The 20692-nt window shown below is 37.1% G+C and overlaps 2 protein-coding genes across 4 annotated transcripts in view; both read right to left on the reverse strand.

Moving 5' to 3' along the window:
* Positions 1-20692, reverse strand: part of vps35l (VPS35 endosomal protein sorting factor like) — a 322653-nt gene that overhangs the window by 66413 nt on the left and 235548 nt on the right. The gene's annotated exons all lie outside the window — the stretch shown is intronic.
* Positions 1-20692, reverse strand: part of raraa (retinoic acid receptor, alpha a) — a 241090-nt gene that overhangs the window by 34586 nt on the left and 185812 nt on the right. Inside the window, exon 1 of one of the 3 annotated variants that reach the window (XM_077205971.1) lies at positions 9698-10475. The exons of the other annotated variants lie outside the window; for them this stretch is intronic. Within the exon in view, the coding sequence (XP_077062086.1) occupies positions 9698-9836 (139 nt within the window). The 5' untranslated portion in view covers positions 9837-10475. Of the gene's footprint in view, positions 1-9697; positions 10476-20692 lie in introns of those variants that run through there. 3 annotated transcript variants of the gene reach the window in all.

Raw genomic sequence — 20692 nt, forward strand, 5'->3', positions numbered from 1 at the left:
TACAGACAGTAAGCCAAAATGAAAGAATAATTCAATCCTTTACACAGAATTTCCCCCAAAATTATCATAAAATTCCAAAATGTCAACAGATTCTGTCTGCTAACTGACCAATATAAACAGAACATTAGGAAAGTATGTCACATCAACCGTGCCCATATATTAGCACAGATCTCGGGAATGTAACATTGAGAAATAAGATTCCTTGACATCCAGAAATAAAAACGATTCTGAGTATTCAGAATCATATCGTTCATACAATTGCATTTCAACCATGTTTTAGGGCTGGGCGATAAATCGATTTTATCGATTAACTCGAATGTGTAGGTTATGCCGATTTTTTTGAATGAAAAACGGTTTTCTCTTTAAAAACCGCCGACGCTCCCATCTGGGCTCCCGTAGTTCCGACCGGGCTCAGCGCTTGCCATGATAGAGATACACAAACAACATGGCAAATGAGCAAGACCGCGGCAGCAGAAGCACACCCATCGAAAACATTTAGGCTACAAGCTGAATCTGCAGGGCTGCCAACTCTCACGAGTTCACTGTGAGAGACGCAATTCTGTCACTTTTTACAAGCTCTCACGCCACACATCCATTTTCTCACGCAGAGAAAAATCGCGAAGCAAAGAGGACACTGACACTGACAGACAAGACAGAGCAGGTTACTATCGATATGAAACAGATTCTCAGCTCTCAGATTCTGTCAATTTTATTACAAAATTCAAACAATAAACACCGACTTGGCGCTTGTAAATGTGACGTGAAAGAACGCTGGCAGATCTCAGTTGAAGCGGCACGTGAACCGAACATCTGTTACTCTTTACTACAAACTTACCGAGATCTAATAAAATCGATCGATCAGTGTTTTTCAACCGCGGAAAGATGTCCATAAAACAGCTGGAGAACAACATATGTCACGTAACGTTACATTTACCTCAGGATGGCTTTTAATGACCCATAGCACGCATGTTAGTTAGACGCATTATAAAATAAAAAACGCATTATGTTTAATTTGAGTTGGTTTTAACCTTTAATAATACCAGCTGACAGGGCTTTCTGTATGTTTACAGCATTAGGTGATTTCTTTTTTTTTTTTGGGAGAACAATTAACACATTAACGTATCTACTGTACCTATTTATCCAAAGGAATTTATATTGAATCAAGATCAGAATCAAATCACAAGAATTGAATTGAAATTGTGAAATTTGTGTTAAGCAATAATAAAAACAGTAGCATACCTGTAAACTTAATAAAATTATGTTTAGTTACCAAATAATTTGACAATCACAATACACTTATTGTGATGCACGTTTTTTTGTTTTTTTACACATCCCCCCAATCCCAATCCACCCATTTTATTTTAAGTTACATTTTCATTGTTTTCAAAGACAGGGCCTGTCCTCTTGTCTTTTTGGCTTGTTGTTTCTGATTGCACTTTAATCGAGATCAAATCCCAGAAGGGAATATTAAAACAAAGTAAAGTTAAAACTTGTTTTGAACAATTTCTTTGTCATCTGCAGATTGATTTTAAGTAGGGAGAGAAAAAATTCGATTTAAATCGTAAATCAGATTTTTTTGTGAAAAAATTGGGGATTTTTTTTAGGCCATATCGCCCAGCCCTACCATGTTTTAAAGCTGCAGTAGGGAGTTTTGAAAAAAATGTTGACTTAAGCCTAAAAATTTGAACAAGCACAACTTACAGGTCCAACCCCCTTGCTCTCTGCTGCGCTACAGCCCTCCCTCCACAGCTCCTCCCCCACAGCGGAGCCTGCCGTGAACGCGCAGGCTAGTAAGCAGTACCACCGATGACGGCGGATTATAAACAGTTATGGAACATTCACTAATAGGGACGAAACATCAACAATATGCTTTACATTGACTATAGCCTTCCCATACTTTGACTACAAACTTGGTCCTCAAATCATTATGTATTTTGCAATACATGTAACATTATAACGTTGCACTCTTTCTATAAGTTTTAAATAGCTTGTAAGATAACGTTAAAGGATTAGTTCACTTTTTTTTAAAAATTTGATGATAATTTACTCACCCCCATGTCATACAAGAGGTCCATGTCTTTCTTTCTTCAGTCGAAAAGAAATTAAGGTTTTTGATGAAAACATTCCAGGCTTTTTCTCCATATAATGGACCTCAATAGGACACAAACGTTTCAAGGACCAAATGACAGTTTCAGTGCTGCTTCTAAGGGCTTTAAACGATACCAGGCGATGAATAAGGGTCTTATCTAGCGAAACGATCGGTCATTTCAAAAATAAATAAAAAAACGTTAAGTTTTATAAGCACAAATGCTCGCCTTGCTCTGTTCTGTGATGCACGTTCGTGATCCTGTTCAAACTCGTTCATCAAAATGAACAAATCTTTTTTCGAGTCATTTCGTTCGTTGAATGAACGAAATTACTCCAAAAAAGACTCGTTCAAAATGAACAAATCATTTTTCGAGTCATTTCGTTCGTTGAATGAACGAAATGACTCGAAAAAAGATTCGTTCATTTGGATGAACGAGTTCGAACAGGAGAGTCACGAACGACGGTACGCGCTCGCGCTGTGCAAGAGAGGGGTGATCAGCGCGTACACGAGCGTGATTGACAAAAGTGTGTGTTTACAAAAGTTACCTAATGGAGCTTTAAGCCTTTGTTGCAATTCAAGATAGTTGGAGTTTAATTGGAGAGATGATATAAACTCTGAGTACCCTGAAAGGAACCTAGTGTCCCCCGAAACTATAAGCAAGTTGGACTGTTTTTGCACAGTTTATGACAACACTGCCTGTATTAATGGAGATGCAAGCATTCGTTCATTCACGTAAACACTAGTCATCAAAAAGGTTTCATAAAGACTAATACAAAGTAGAGAAATATTAAATGCAGTACAAGCCTTATGGTTTAGCAGCAAGTCACAGTCTTAATGAGTGAATTATTGTGTCATTAATTAATTCATTAAACCAATTCATTCAAACAGCTGATTCAATTAGGAACAAAGCAAGCGAGTGTCTTTATGAATGGATCACTGATTTATTGATTGGCCTACATTTAAAACTCTGATTAATTCAGTAAAAGAAACACCAATGTGTTACTCAATGTTTTTTTGGGGGGGGGGGGGGGGGGGGAGCTATGTTTGTTGCGGAAATAGACAATACTGACAATATTGTGTCTAAAATGGAACTCACAATTTTAAATTCTTGTTGAAATGTTGTATAAATTCAATATCATATTTGTTATTGTGTTATAAAAAACAACACACTTGCTCATATGATATTGCTAACTATATCATATAGAATTAGACAAAACTCATATATTCATTTGACCCCATATATATATTGATTTTGGTCTCATTCTAACTAGATTCTACTACTATCACATCATAAACTGAAAGTGTGCACTTCAATGCGTGTTTTTGTTTGCTTTTTGCATAGAAGGTGACACTCTATGTCAGCTTCGACATCATTAAAACAGCAATTATGATATTATCGTTGATGTCAGTCAACCGCACAACCCAATGTACACTATGTAGGCATAGGCCACAATAATAATAAACCAAACCAAAACCTAACCCTCCCACAACCCTGTTTTCAGTCCATTTGTTGGCATAGCAAACCGTATTCCTAAGCAACAATAAGAAGAGCTTCACATGCCTCCCAGTCAGTTTTGGACATGTTTCACAATATTTGTGAGGACCTTTTCAAAGAACAAATATAGCCAAACATAGACAACCACAGTCTCCTTATTTCTATGAACACTTGTGTAAGTCTGCAAACATGCGCATTTGGCACAAAAATACTTCCTGCTCTTAGGCCAATCATGCATCAGAGTCTGTTAGCAGATGTCATTCAAGTTCAGATGAAAGTATTCACTTTCAAGTGTTTTCTTTCCACCAGCTAACACACACAGAAATTAGTTTAGTACAAACATTCCTCCTACGTACAATAGAATTCTGATCCTCAGTTAAGCTAAAGCAAAACTCAATTATCTGAAGCAGGCATGAGAGTGAGTTTGTTTGTGTGTGTGCGTGTGTGCGTGTGTGCGTGTGTGTGTGTGTGTGTGTGTGCGCGTGTGTGCGTGTGTGTGTGTGTGTGTGTGTGTGTATCAGTGCTTTCATCTGGTTCAGTCAGAGATGTTTTACTTTAATATAATGCATTTAAATGCACATTCCTCCATAAAAAGAAATGTAAGTCTTGCGCAAGTCTGCAAAGTTGAACAGGCTGCATTTATTTTTGGCCTTAAACACATAATTGCTTCAATTGATTCATTGCCTCAATTTGGGTTTGTTTGGATGGTTCATATAAAATTCATAGTTAAAAAAAAAAAAACTGTTTACTGATGTCTTTCTTCATCAATGTTTTTTATTCCATGTAAACGGATACTATTCTGATTGTAAATATAGGCTACACCACCGTTCAAAAGTGGTGGATCACTTGGGGGACCTATTATGCCATTTGAAAGTCTTGATTTTGTTTTCAGGGTCTACTAGAATGGGTTTTCATGCTTGATTTAAAACATATATATATATATGTACATATATGTTGCAGCAACTCTCTTTCCAGTCTGTCAGTAACGCTCTGCTTAGTTCTGGTCTCTATGGAGCCCCCACTGCTAAAAAGCACAATGTGCTTGGTCGGATGGACCAGTGTGTTTTTTGATAAAAACTTGATTGAAATATCTGGATTAAGTTGTCTGAGATTACTGTTCAACACGGCACAAAAGAGCAATTAACCAGCATATATATTAAATATTTAAATGAGCCTGACTCTGTCACATTGCAGCTGCCATTACCTGAGATACAATCTTATACAAGAGCCTCTAAATACGGATGAAGAAGTAGTTACTCGTATCAAAACATTTATGTACCAGTGTTTCTTTTCTTTCCAAAGACTGATAGAATGAGATCAGGTTGCATAAGTGTGGATACTTAAACATCTGGCGGACGATAAAAAAAAATCCCATAGGCGTAGCCTACATTAAAAGAGGTAACTGAACCATATCTCAAACCAGAATATCACAGAAACTTGGAATGGGCTCTTGTGACCTGAGTCAGAAGGAAAGCACCCTAGAAACCTTAAAAAGCCATGACAACCAGCCATGCTTCAAATGCAATGCAAAGAAGACACTTTTTCGCCCATTGTCTGGCAACTTCCGAGTCAAACATCAAGGTAAAATTAATCTTTTGCTGCTTCTACAATGAATCGGTACTGACATAAGCAAGTCAATGACAACAGACAGAGTTCCAGAGTACTCAATCCTAAAGTCCTTCTCAGAGAACTATTATCGGACTGAATTCCTGCATGTCAGCTGAACATAGTAAAGACCTGTTCGCATAAAGAACAAAAACTTTACAACTCTAGTTAAATTAGGTCATTTAAGTAGCCTTTATAAACATGCCTTAGAAAAAAAAAACATTACCGGTAGTGCATCTTGAGACAAAACAATGGCACTGACATATTTTAAGATATGTCAGTGCAAGTAGCTCTCAGTGAAGACAGCTCAAACATGCATTTCAGTCTGGGACTAGACTTAAGCCTTGTCTGTGAAACCTTAGTTTAGTTTTAATAACACAGAGGAACAATATCTTTGGGATCACTTTCAGAACGTTTTTTTTCTTAGGCTGATGAATGATCAAATCCTGCTGACTTTACAGACCATAACTGCAGTGCGTGCCTGCAATGTTACAAACAGAATGTTATCTTCTATTGGGAAGGACACTCATATAATTATCGCTCTTGGTGTGAACAAGTCTTAAACGGATAGACCACCAAAAAAATGGAAAATGTCTGTCATGACCCTCATATACTATTTTATGAACATGTCAACTTAATGAATTTTTTACGAAAATGTACAAGTAAAAAAAAAAAAAACCTAAGCATCAAGGTCCACCCGTAAACATAACCTTCGGTGAGGCATAAGAAGGTTGTACAAAAGCTTGCAAATGAGATTGTAAAAATGTATACGAATTAGCCACCAATTCACCCAAACTTAAAATAATTATGAATTGAAATTAATAAATATATTTTTGTAGCCTGTATGCATTTCTAATTCTGCAAAACACAAAAGAAGATATTTTGAAGAATGTTGGAAAACATAACACTGGTGAACATTACTCTGGAAGGATAAAAGGAGGAGTAACGACAGTGAAGGATGAGAGAGGACCAGGCCTGGATTTTATGTTGTTGGATTTATTATGTTTATATGCCGCAGTCGTGCGTGAGGGGTTGTCGCTTTTGTTTTGTTGTTTGTTTATTTTATGATTAAAGTTTCGTTGCTTCCAGTCTTGGTCTTCTTCACTCACCCTTGAGCATCGTTCTTTTCTGTTCTACAGAAGAAAGCAAGTAAATCAGATTTGGAATGACATGAATTCTGTAAATGACGACAGAATGGTAATTTTTGGGTGAATTATCTATCACGTACCGACCTCCAAACCCTGTGAATAATTACAAAAATTTGGTGTAAAAAAACCAAATATATATATCGCTAATTCAGTATTGACTGAACAATTTTCAATTTAAGGATGTTGAATAAAAAACCTACATATATTGCTGCATATAAGACAGCAAGCTTGTGTAACAAAACATTCAACACACATCACTCTCTGTGGATAAAGTGCTAAAGTGTCAATACACATCCTGTTATTAATTTAGCTGCAACAGTGCTAAAAGCTTCCTGTGTATAAAAGTAAGTTTATTAATAGACAGAAAGATGAAAATGCCCAACTCTGACCAAAAATGACAAGAACACACACCACATCAATACACATCATACTTTCATCACCTTCCGAATTCTTAAGTAGAAACCTCTCACAAACACTTGAGGGCAATTATAGTTTCAATTCAGCTAAATATAAAAGTTTGCGTATGAGCATTCATGCACATGGCTAACAGTTCGGTACACATACAGAAGGAGATGCTGTCTCCTGTTGGAATATACCACCGGTCATACATACACAAACAACACAAACAACACAAACAACACACACACACACACACACACACACACACACACACACACACACACACACACACACACACACACACACACACACACACACACACACACACACACACACACACACACATCAATAAGAGCTCAGAGAGACAACACAGCACATGGCAAAACAATGCATGTGAATGTGCAAAGCCATGAGATCTATGACTAGAATTTACAAAATAGAGAATGTTAGTAAGAACTCTATGCGTGTAAAGAGGAGTGTGTGCAAAGGTCTGTGGATACAGCGTGAAGGGGAGTGTGTATGTGTGTGTGTGTGTGTGTGTGTGTGTGTGTGTGTGTGTGTGTGTGTGTGAGTGACTGTCATGTGAATAAGAGGCAGCACATTCCTTCACGCTGAGGTGTGTAATCTCTCTGGAAACCCCTCCCCAGTGCTGAGAGAAGCAGACTATCAAAGATCAAGTTTGATTGATCCACACTGACCCCCGTAAAGTCCCTGAGCCGTCAGTCTGAAGAATGAGACCATGCGAACACCTTAACAGCCTCATTTCTCGCTCTTATTCATGAGCGAGTTATCATGCAGGAGTTTAAAAAAGAAACATATCGCTGCTCAATACATGTCAAATCAATGTAATCACCTACTAGCTGCACACATAATTATGATACATGCAGTTTTATGAGCTTATACAGTATCAATTGAGATACGCCATTGAATATTTAGCTAATCAAAATCAGGTTGAAAAAGGAAAAGTTACTTCCCACATTATTTGTCAAAAACTTGCCGTCTTTCATTGTTCAGCAATGAAGTAAAAATTAAGATTTTTAGTGACCACATAAACCTTTCAAGACTGTTCTCCCAACATTATAACTGCTTATTTTTTATAACTTTATATATTTTCAAACACTTTATGCTTGGAATCAAATACTGTAATGCTGTGTTTCAACTCAGTCCTGGTTGGATTCATGGCATAAAAGTCAGAAAATACTTCCAAAACCAAGACTGGCAAAAAAGTGGACGATCCCTGTTGCGCTGTATTAGATATGCCAGAAACCACAATTGGCATGGGAAATAATATTTTAACATCCAAAAATTATGTTGCAAAATTCAAACTGTACCAATATTCTTTATGAATGTAGTACATTTTAAAGTTTTCCAGAAATATGGGACTGGGGTGCTCTTGCAAAACAGAAAAGTGAAGGGCTGATCAAGCAAAATGGAATTTATCATAATTCAAACACTATTTTAATATGGTAAATGATGCATGTAAAAGCACACATGCACTGGCACATAAACAGCCGTTTCGTTATGTAATTTAATGCTATCAGAGAAGGCCTATAGTGCACTTTAGCCAAGAGTGAGGGTCTCCTGACGACTCAAAGTACACTTACATAAAGCATATCTTATCCATACTCCTCCAACAAAACTTGCACTTTTGACCAAAATGTACTGATCTTTACTACAGGGATGCTATGGAAATGTTTTGAAGAGAAAGTACAACTAATGCATGATTAAGATCGCCCACTTTTCTATTATTTTTTTGGACAGCCTTGGTTTTAAAGGTATTTTCTTAAAAATGAGATGATTCCTGTGTGAGTGTGATGGATATTTGGTTCTATAGCTTATCTTTGTTTGCTTTAGAATATAAGTGTAAAAATGGTTTGAATAAATAAATGTAAATGTGTTTGTTGGGCTGAACAATAACTGAATGAATCCAGGACAAGTTGTTAACTGAAAAACTAGGTCACAACTATGCAATATATGCATTATACATTTAATGCAAAAATAATGTATGCTAATGTGACTAGAGAATTTTTCATTTACTGAGGATCCCTGGGTTCACTGTAAAGATAAAATAGCTGACTTGCATTTTTAAGTGCAATCAACTTGGATTTCAACTTAAATTACATTAAACAAGACTTAAAAAATGAGTTAAATCTTGTATAACTTAAAAAAGATGAAAATTGTACGTACGTTTTTTTGATGAGTTAAAGCATTGTAAACATGTCATAATTTATTGATCATATACTTTACAGAGTTGGCTGAGAATGTGATGCACTTGATCTCAATTTTGCCAATATTTCAGACACTCTTTTAGTAAGATTTCAGTTTACATCAATGTTTCTATGTCAAAGGTCATGTGTCCTGTGACCCTGCGCACCCAAGGTCACCATCTACAATGTCTCTAAAAGCTATACCACATCAACTCCTGTTAGACTTCTGTTCAAATTTGTAAAAGCAAAAATCGCGCAATTCCGTTCTTTCATCACCACATTCATCTCTCACATATAAAACACTATTTTCATCATTAAGCGCAACACAATTTCATAGTCACAATCTCTAGCCTTGCTTCGAATTTCATTCTTGGTTCCATTAATGCTCAGCATGTTAACGAGCTGTCAATGGTCATAAACAGCTCTCAAGAGCCAACCTTGCTTATATGAATGACTATATATTAGGATAACTGGCTGGTTGTTATCTTTACACACTGGTTTGTAAGAAATAAACGAACGTGTTAAATCCAGAGGGGAAATCTGCATGTTCCTATACGCAGACAGAAGCAGCACTGTGTGCGTGTGCCCGTGTTTGTGTATAAGTGGGTCAACCAGCTGGATTTAAATAGGATATCGGTAGGCTAGCTATATGAATGACTTAAACAGACTGAATCACATCAACTGAACTAGAATGCCGTTTAGTTCAGGAGACTCTAGAAACATAAGGCGTTTTGCTGAATGAAAGTGCACGTACAGTGGTTGGATCCGCTCCAGTGCTGATGCCTGATGGATGAGCCGAAGGGATGTGGCATCTTGTCCGGGATCAGACATCCTCTGCTCTGATTATAATAATCCATCATGAGGAAAGGGTTCACATCCACACTCTCATACATGATCAGATCGGACTCAATTCCTCAATGAAACAGCCACGACTATACACTTCAACATAGAGCTTTAACAGAGAGATGGATCCATCCCAGAGATTCCCAGAGAAGATCATGAACTACAGAAGCGAGTAAAACTAAAGCTGAAGTGCGTGTGCATGGTCAGAGATCCGGTTCGGTCCGATCAATGTCCGCTAAAATACTTTTGGGAAAAAAAATATATTCATATATGATCAATATGTCCTTGTTTCAAAATGCAATTTCTAAGAAGCCCATACTGTGGTCCTTCTTAGGCTACTCCAAATCTTGATCGGTTAATTAATAACTTAGCCTACAATAATATAATAGCCTATAGAATGGACGAGGCATCAATAAATCCATGAAATGTTCAGTGTTGAAAGGTGAGTTTGGTCCAGTATTACTTGCGAAGCTCCGATTTGGTGTTGTGATTATTTTGTCTCGCTTGTGTCCCCCTGATTTCATCAAACTCGCGCTGCAATATTAAAGAGGTTCCTTTTAAATGTCTCGTGTCCTGCCGGTTAGAAACAGCACACAGACGCGCGTTTAATCAGCTTGTGTGTGAGTGTTCGTGCGCGCGGAGCTGCTGAGAGTGTGAGAAGATCTTGACGAGAGCGAGCAGCTGTCTATAAGACCCGCCCATTCACGGTGACGAAACGTGTGACTGCGTTCAGACTCCGCCCATATGCCATAAATCTCCGCCCGCCTTAACGTCTCTATCTCCAAAGTCCCGCCCACATCACGTCGCTCTCACTTTTTAGTCAAGCTCAATAATTAATGTAAGTTTTTTTTGTTGGTGGAATAGCAGGCCTAAAATAAACAAATAAATAAATAATAAGAAAATAGCTAAAACTTGACCACATGGTGCTGTTAGCACGTGGTCATGGGTTCGATCTCGAGAGATTGTATGAACTGAGAAATTGAATGATTTCCGTGCAATTCAAGTCTTTCAAATGCATAAATGTAAATTGTCTCCACAATATAATTGAAATAGGTGAATAGAAATGTTCATCTATCTATCTATCTATCTATCTATCTATCTATCTATCTATCTATCTATCTATCTATCTATCTATCTATCTATCTATCTATCTATCTATCTATCCATCCATCCGAGAGGAGCTTTATTCAGTGTTCTCAAACCAGCGGAGTCAGCAGTAAATATCTGGACATTTAAATTCAGAAACAATCAATTTATGTTTATTAAGTTAAAAAAGTTTTAATTCATTATAATCACATACTATGCATCAAACATTGTACCAAAACCCATTTGATCAGTTATTTGTTCAAGGATATTTAATAAATGGTGGAATTTTGATTAAACATAGTTTGATAGAAAACTTTTTTAGCCTATTACTTGTTTTTTTATTGAAAACTTTTTTATTATTTATTTTATGTATTAGACAAGCACACAAAACTGAATAACAAACCTCATATATACTCCAGCTGTATATTTGTGGTAGGTAATCCTTTAATAATACATTTTAAAAAGTTAAGGTTGTTGTTGAAAATCATTATATTTACACGTGCATCAGAGATCCCATGGGACCCCAAACAGAATGGACGTCATTCTGAAGATCATGATTATTAAAACACAGGTAAAGTTGATTTTTAGTGTTATTGCATGCAAAACAGGTTTAACCCATGGTCTAGTTCACAATTACAAAGATAAGTGCAAAAAAAAAATGCATCAAACATGAAGGACTAAACAGGAATAGCATCTCTAAATTGTCAAAACTTGACACTTTATGACTTTATTTTATGACATGTCCTCTTAGTTTTCCTTTCTTAAAACAACTTTAGGAATTCCTCTTTCCAAAGTTTGGCCTTTCAGTTCTCTCAAGTCTCATTTATCTCTTTCTCCATTGCGGTCTTACTAATTTGCCTAATGCTATGCAGCTGAACTTTTGCTGAACCCGTAGAAGCAGTCAGCCTCACCTCTCAATGACCCACTCCATGACACCGATTCGCCTCCATGCCTTTCTCATCTGACATCACACAAAGGCGTTCCACCTTGTTCACCAGCCTTGCACAACCACACACAGTAAGAAGAGAGCTTTTCTTTGAATGACATGCTGAAAGTTTCCAGAGAAACAGACTCAAATGAATAAAAAAACAACAACACCTTCTTGGAGGTTGATTAGTAGCCTATAGCTTTTTGTCCATATCTCACTTTTTTTTCTCCACGGAATTTCGAAAGTATCAACTCAAAAGTTGATTCAAGAAAGAGGAAACACCTTGAATTGAATCACAGTGCATGAGATGAAATGGAAAATGCACCCTGAAGTACTGATGTAATGTGTAATGTGATGTCTGTAAACCCTGGTTTTGCAAAACATTGTTCAAAAGTCATAGAAAAGTGATTCAGCAGTAACACTTAACAATAATGTTCCATTTATTTACATTAGTTAACATAAGCAAAAATAAAGAAGGTTGTTAGGTCTGAAATGATAAATCAATAGATATGCCAGCCCGATCTCATGAAAGTGCGTATCTATACAACGAATGTTATTTCTCGTGCCATTTATATGCCAAAAATAGTTTTTGCGTGCATTTGATACACAGTTTTATACACACGCACTCCCCACCCCTAATCCTAACCAAGGGGTTTTCAGTGCGTAGCATATGCACACAAAAACCATTGTTGGCCTATAAATGGCACGAGAATTAACATTTGTGGTATAGATTCTCACTTTCATGAGATTGTGTTGGATACGCTGTATACAAAATGAAGACGAGTATTGTGCCCTGTTTTGGATCATGGTCCCATTATCGGAACACAGTTAATGTGATGAACTACACCTGTGGATACTCTGCTAGAACACCTGAGTAAACTTGAGGGGAACCGACTTCATGGCTGTGTCCGAATGGTTAAAAATGCTGCCTTTGGAGGATGCATTCCAAAGTAGGAATTTATCAAGGCATGTCCGAATGCTATGTTAGCTTCCCTTTCCGTGACAGTTGAGCCAAAAAATTAAAGATGGCATCTGAATGTTGCGGTTGGTGGTCAGTTTGTTTGTAAATGTACATTTTTGAACAACATTTTCTACTTTTGATGTAATTTCTAGCGAGAAATTACTATTGTACTAATTAAATATTCGCTTAGTTATCACCAAAGCTCTCTATTTTGCTGTAGATCATGAAACCGTTACGCTGCCTCAAAAGTCTGTCTGAAATCAGTTTCGTAAGATACCTTCGTGCGCAAACGCTGACTCCAAAGTCATTGCCTGATAGGCAGCAAGTCATCTGACTTAGTTTTTGGACAGTCTATATATCTACAAAAAATTCCTGCGTTCACACCATTTCATAATTATTATAAATTAAGCTCTGTATGCTTTTTTAATCGATCTCGCGGTACTTTTATGTCATACACCGATCAGTCTGCACACTTTAAGTCGAACACACTTTACATTTGCAGTGGTCAGGTGATACAAGTCATAGCTCTCAGAGTTTACACGTTATAATTACAAGTTCTTCAAGCATGTGAAGGATTTTTACAGTTCAGAATCGTTAAGGTAAGTACGACATGGCGAGAACGCACCAAACACTGCAACACTAGCTGATTAAAATTCGCTGTAGTGAAAAAAAAATATATCTGTGAATCTCTGTCATCTTGTTTGCAGGCGCTACTAGCTTTGATATTTATTTGACTAATGCAATGAAATATATAACATAATGTGAGCACCGTATGTCCACAGTATGTTGTGAATTTGGGTCAATGGATATCAAGTGTTGTGTACTCCTGAGTCAAATGTCACAGTGATCCTAAGCAGAGGGTGAATATAAAACTGTGTGTATTTTAATGCAGTACCTGCTGATAAGATAGTGAACTAAGCATTCCTTTATATCACTCCAGTCTTTTTCCGCTCTAAAATCATGGCAGTTTAATTGTTGGCAATAGTTTTAGTTTACGATAATAACAGTCACATACAAAGTTCAAAGTTGCAAAAAAATATGAATTATTTCACTTGATATAGTAATATTATTGAAGAGACAAACGAACAGATAAAGGTCGCTGACATTTAAACTTATCAATTTAATCTAAATTTAAAAAGAGCAAGACAACTAAACTAGGTTTTTTAAAACCAGGATCAAAACAATGTTTAAATGTAACCCTGATTAAGTTGGAAGAAGTTTTACATTTTGGTGAAACTGATTCCCTGCCTATGGTCTGAGACACTGACCCTAAAATTGATTGATGAATTATTAGATAAACCTTAATTGAATCTAGGTTTAAGATTAATGCTTAATGGTGCAACCCAACCAATCCCTCATACGGTATGTACAGGGAGTCAGAGTGAATATGTTTGTGTTTCATGAGTTTCATTTAGCATGAAACTTCATCAGAAAGAGGAAATGTGGTGTGAGATTTTTGTGACTCACTGGGTATGATGGGTGAAAACCTAATTGTGTTGTGTAAAATATCTCAACACTGAGAGAAGTGCATTTATCCTAAAACAATTTCTTAATTTAAACCTCATTCACACATGGCAGATTACATAAGAGACACACACAAAGGCTCTAATGAGTGACCTCCCCCCCATGACAGGGCAGCCAGTGTTTCAGTGGGGTGATAAAGGGGGGGATAAAGGGGTAAAGGTGGGTTTATGGGCCACACTAATGGCAGTGATTGTGGATAGTACCATTGAGGGTGTTAAACTATTTTTATAACCCACACTAAAATATATTATTTCCTGGAAGTTAAGAAAGGTGCCCTAAAACCAGGACAATAGTGTTTGGCCTTAAACGGGACACATAGATTGTCGTCAGCCAAATGCAGCTTTTTCAAATGCATTAGGTTGGTCTTTTCAAGGTTACTGTTCCTACCTGAATAAATTCTCAGAAGGTCTCTCGATGAAAAAGTGTAAAATGACAGAAATAAAAGCTTGCATTGATGTTGAACTCTGAGATTCCTGGAAGAGCACATGTTTATTTATATGCCGAGTTCTAGGAGCCCAATCTTTAAAGCTCTAAACCTTTTGAAAATTAATTTGGGTAACATAAATTGGGGGCTCGTCCAGGTTCTCGTCAAAATTATATCTATATATATAATCAGCACTATTGAACTATCAAAATGTTTAAATCTAATGTTTGTGTGAACTACTACAATAAAATCCTGATGATTTTGCAGAACAAGTATCTCTTGATTTGATCTTAATTTAGGTTTCCTCAACAAAATGGTCTCAGAATGTATATTTTATCTTTTGGTGCAGTAACAAAAATAAATTTGAAACGTGTACTGTTTGAACGACAAATTGGAGTATTGCAACATCATTTGGGTCTTACTTCCTCCAACGCCCATGCCTCTAAGCACCACACAGTTTGTGTTGTTCTAATACCAATAAATCCTTCCTCAAACCAAACACAGCTTTTCATCTTTTAGTGCAATGCCAAAAGGAGGAAAGACTGAGGAAACTCTAGCTGTGAACTAAGACCACAGGGACGAGCTCTGAGCTAGTCTGCTCTTGGATCATTGAGCTTGTGCATTAGATTTTAAGACGTGGTTTAACTAGGCAGGATAAAATCAGGAATCTGGGATTGGTGATGTGGGAACATTTTTCAGCACATGAAGAACTGTGAAATAACTAACTTTTATTGTATATTTGAACAAGCATACATGTTACTGAGGTCTTGGATAAATGTAAAAATTACTTCTAAAAGAAACTTTTATTTCTTTCAAACTCTGCAAAAAGCTTAAATAAAAAGAAGAATATTTCTGTCAGTTGATTGGCCCTAACTGACCTCCATAGTATTGTTTCCCCCCATCAACTGCTTGGCTACCCACTTTCTTCAAAATATTTTCTTCTGTTCAGCAGAAGAAAGAAATTCAACAACTTTAGGGTGAGTAAATGATGAATGAATTTTTATTTTTAGGTGAACTATCTCTTTAAGTGCATCAAAGCTGTAACAGCCATAATAAATCTAGACACACAACTGACTTCTGGACACACAACAGACCTCCACACGGCCTCGCATTGTAGCTTTATTCTCTCTGACCCATAATTCCTCAAACACAGAGAGGCATGGCCCCTTTAATGTGCCCTATAGTGCATGCTTAGGCATTTATGGCACACGCTGCTGCTCTGGCAAGAGGTCTTTATGGCATGCAGCTGATGTACGGCAGCCATTACATTCTTTAATGACCAATATACACCTTTACGCAAACAGTCTTTTCATAGTGAAACCACATCACTAACGTAGGCATCATTTACACCTGGAATGAAAGGGATAGTTAACCCAAAAATGTAAATTCTGTCATCATTTACACTACCTTCATGTTGTTCCAAACCTAAATACCTTTCTTTCTTCTGCAGAACACAAAAACAGATATTTTGAAGAATGTTGGTAATCAACCAATTTTTGTTCCTATTGACTTTCATTTTTTTTTTGTCCATATAACGGAGGTCAATGTAAACCAAAATTTATTATCAACATTCTTCAAAATATCTTGAAAATCATAAAGGTTTGGAATGACATGAGGGTGAGTAAAATATGAAAATTTTCATTTTTGGGTGGAAAAAGACGCAGTTCATAACTATTTTACATTTTGGCGAATTGGCGGGTAATTCATGTGACGGTTACATTTAGGTGTGGACCTTCATGTCTGTTTTTTTCTTTTTTAAAAGTATGTTTTTGTATGAGTCACATCGCACAAATTCATACAAAATGGCAAACAAAATGCAATTCTATGAAGAAAGCTGGCAAATGGTCCAGATTAGAGGTCAACCCTTATACTAGAGAGCTTGTCCTGTAGAGTTTAGCTCCAACTCTAATCAAACACACCTGAACAAGCTAATCAAGGTCTTTAGGATTGCTGGAAATTCACAGGAAGGAGTGTTGAAGCTGGCTGGAAATAAATTTTTCAGGGACAGTTTCAGTTACAAAACAGCTTTAGTTACAAAATAAATGGTTAGGTCAAAATAAATGACGAGAAGCTTGTGCAAAAAATAAAGTACCGCAATCACAGACGTTGCTATTCAGAATGGGATTCGCTTTCTTAAAGGACGCCCAATTTAGCTGAAAAACAGGTATTTCTTTAACCAATATTGTGTGAGAGACAGATTTGTTCAATTCAGATGGGATTAAGATCAAAAAGATCACCTGACCTCTGGAAAAACCAGTCCTGTCCAAATAGGGCTATAATCGGTGAGAGAGGAAGAGTAAGATCATGGTTTTACTTTATTTCACACTGAACTAATGTAGCAGATCCACAAGACGCTGCGGTTTCTGATGCATTGGCACACTCACTCTGTCCATTCATCCATCTATCTATCGCAAAGTAGCTGTAAAAGCCCATTCTCGTGATGTTGAGCTGGAGTAAGCCAATACGCTGTCAAGAGCAGTGAAAAAAGAAACATTCTCGGCTTGAGAGCTGTTTGAGAGGATTAGACCATTGTGAGTTGGATGGGGGAGGGGGGACACTTTGAATGGATTTTATGTGTGTGCTTGTGTCCTCTGCGTTATGACACTCCCCCAAACATTACATGCACTTGAGACCTGCCCCAGGTCATCAAAACACATCTGATACACAGCGTACAAACAGCAGTGTGATTGTATTTGTGCAAGATACACAAAGTTAGCATTGTTGTAGAGACAGAAGCCCCTTTTCCAAAAGTGGGACCGAAGCTAGTGTCCAATCTGCAGCCGTTCCACAGCAGAAAAGGAAGTTCTTCACACTGGCCCATTAAACCTGTCATGAATGAGGAACCGCTACAGTGTATGTGAATTGAGTTGTATTTGTTATTTATTTAAATTCGGACCATTGCTTGTAATTAACTTCCATTGACTTCCATAGCTTTTTTCCCCCTATGGAAGTCATCGGGATACATCAACTGTTTAGTAACAGACATTCTTTCAAAATATATTCCTTTGTGTTCAGCAGAAGAAAGAAATTCATATAGGTTTGAAACAACTTGAGGGTGAGTAAATGATGACAGAATTTTCATTTTTAAGTGAACAATTCCTGTAAATGTACTGGGAAATAAGCCCTAACTATGACAGCGATGATGGGGAAAAAACATTGCTCAAATTGAACCCTTCGAAGTTCAAAAAAGGTATCAAAATTATGTTTTATTTTATTCTTTTGTAATTGTTACTAAAGTATCAGGAGAGTTTTATTGCAGCAGTTAGTGATCCATCCATGTTAGACATAGTTCCAGGTCACTAAAGACCCGAATATGTAATAATGATTGGAGAAACTTTCATGCATTTAAGGGTTAACATGTCAGCTTTACAGAGTTAAATGATGACACTCAATCACTTGACTATTGTTTTGAAAATATATGTTCTTAAAACATGCAAGAGTAAACTAATATTGTGATGTGCTATGTTTGTCATGTTATTGTCATGGTGCAGCAGTGGAAATCTGTGGACATTGGTCAGTTATAATAGAGGATTGCAGATTCCCCACTTTCAGAGACTAAAGGTCAATCCATTTTCATTTCATTATAGGAAAACACTTTCTTTCCCCGTATTTAAAACAAGAAATATGCATTGAAACCTAACAGAAACTATAATAGCAGCTAAAAAGTGCAAAATATGTGACATCAACACTAGACTGTAACTAACCTTCACACTTAAAGAGGATAAAATATCTCACACACTGATAGGCGTGTGACATTAACCTGATATTCACAGTAACATTGAGTGTGTGTGTTCTGGATAAGCGTGAGATGTAGAAATGAGCCTGTCCTATCAAAGTCAGTTCAGATGCTAATAGCACATCAGAAATCCAGCAAACAAAGCCCCATCACTGCCCCATTACAAATACCCCAGAGGTGGGGCGTTTGTGGGGGACAGGCTGGGGGTAATGAAATGGATAACTTCCAAACCTCTTCATTAAAGAGAAAAGAAGCAGATCAGCATATCAAAGAGGAGAAAAAAAGAGGAGGCGGTGTGTGTGTGTCTGTGTGTGTGTGTGTGTGTATTTGGCCTAGATAGTGAGAGTGTGTGTAGTACATTTGTGGTCTTGCTGTAGAGCAAACCCATCCTGGTTCATTGAAATACTAATATGCTCACTACATCTTGTTCTGTTGTAGTAGTAGTGGTACATTAATTTACTAGACTAATTTTACATGACTCTCACTTGTGACAAGCACTTAACTACAGGACACTTTAGATAACGGCCCCCCTGAAGCCCATCAGGCATCATGTTGGGGGTCACTGTGGCCCTTGATTAGCATTTAAATGTCTTTGATAAGAGCTGAGAGGACACAGGCCGCTATATCAGCAGATTTGAACCGCTCCAAACACACTCTAGTATTCATTAGCTCATCCCACTGACAGTGAAGCTGATCATTAGAGCAAATAAACCCATCACACACGGATTGAACCCCGGCCGATCACAGCCACAGATAGAACAGAGAGAATAAGAGATAAAGACGAGAGATGGAGCATATGTAAATTAAATGGGGAAGGAAGTCTCAATGGGACCAGGTTGTCAAGAACAGATACTGAGGGAAAGATTCTTTTGAAAAAGTTGGAAAGACACAGATGCAAAAAATACATTACTAAATAACCAAGAAAGAGTCTCACAGAGATTCTCACAGAATCAATCAGATTTGGAGACAAAGATCCAAATAAACAGTATTGGATCTGTTGTAATTTTATCTGTTGGTTTAAAATATATAGTTCCAAACGGTCATAAATTAGAACCATTTTTTTGAATTCCAATAAAAACTATTTGTAATAGCTGTTAACTAACAAATGAACACAATAAAAACACACTGGAATACATTAGAACAAGAGTCAATAAAATAGATGTATTAGTATAGAACACAAGCTCATTGAAAAAGACGTGCCTGTGGCGTAATTTCTGCAAAATATTACGTTGCTCCTTGCTTGTGACACTTTCAAAGTAAAAATTTCCAGTGAGTGGCACTGTGGGGCCGTTTACACACAGTTTTCAACTGAAAACAGAAAACTTTTTATGCGTTTTGGCCACTTCTTTATAGTATAACTGTAATGCTTTATAGTGTCGTCGACAACGGCGTTTTAGGAGCCTGAAAATGCAATTTGAAAACTGGTTTGAGAGTGCAAGTTTTTAAAAACGATACCATTACCGCCTCAGTGTAAACTAAAAAACACACATTTGTTGCATTTAGTGTTTAGTTTAGTGGGCACGTAGTGCTTCTTTACACAGTGTCATTGCCAACTACTGGCCTGGCATGCATAATGCAGTGTTTTTAGTCATTTTCATGGATCCGTGTGAACAGGAATCGTTTTGACAATATTTTCGTCTGTATGTGCAAAAACGCAAAGGACCTTTAGTAGGCTGCATAGTTGTGGTGTAAATGTTCCATAAAAATGCATAAAGATTTATCCGAAATAGATGACATTTACATTTAACCATTTAGCAGACGCTTTTATCGTTGGTTTTATTGTTGGTTGCATAGCGTGGCAGTTCAGAAATTTAATGAAAATTTTCTAAAATTTAGTTCGCGTTTTTTACTCTTTTATCGCGTCTGAAAATAACATATCACTTAAACAAAACCCTAACCTGAAGCTAACCGACAGTGCCAAAAAAAGCAAGCATTCAGTAAAAATGCATTCTCTGAAGCAACCATCTCAATATAGCTCTTTTAGCTCTTTTATTGTGACTCGTGTTTCACGGGACTCATACCCGAGCGCTTACTTTGCAAGGACAATGCTGTACCAGCTGAGATACCGAGCTAGTTTACTATGTCAGACAATCCATACATATGGAGCTGGTTATTATAGAATTATGCAGGAACCACACAATAATAAGTCTTTACTGTTGGAGCTACAGGAAAGCAGCTTATTAATAGAGCATTGGTGCTTGCAACGCCAAGGTCATGGGTTCGAATCCCAAGGAAAGCAAGAACTGA

This window comes from Siphateles boraxobius, unplaced genomic scaffold (genome assembly GCF_051911475.1).
Source record: "Siphateles boraxobius isolate OS27281-9 unplaced genomic scaffold, OSU_SipBor_1 55, whole genome shotgun sequence".
Lineage (NCBI taxonomy): Eukaryota > Metazoa > Chordata > Actinopteri > Cypriniformes > Leuciscidae > Siphateles > Siphateles boraxobius.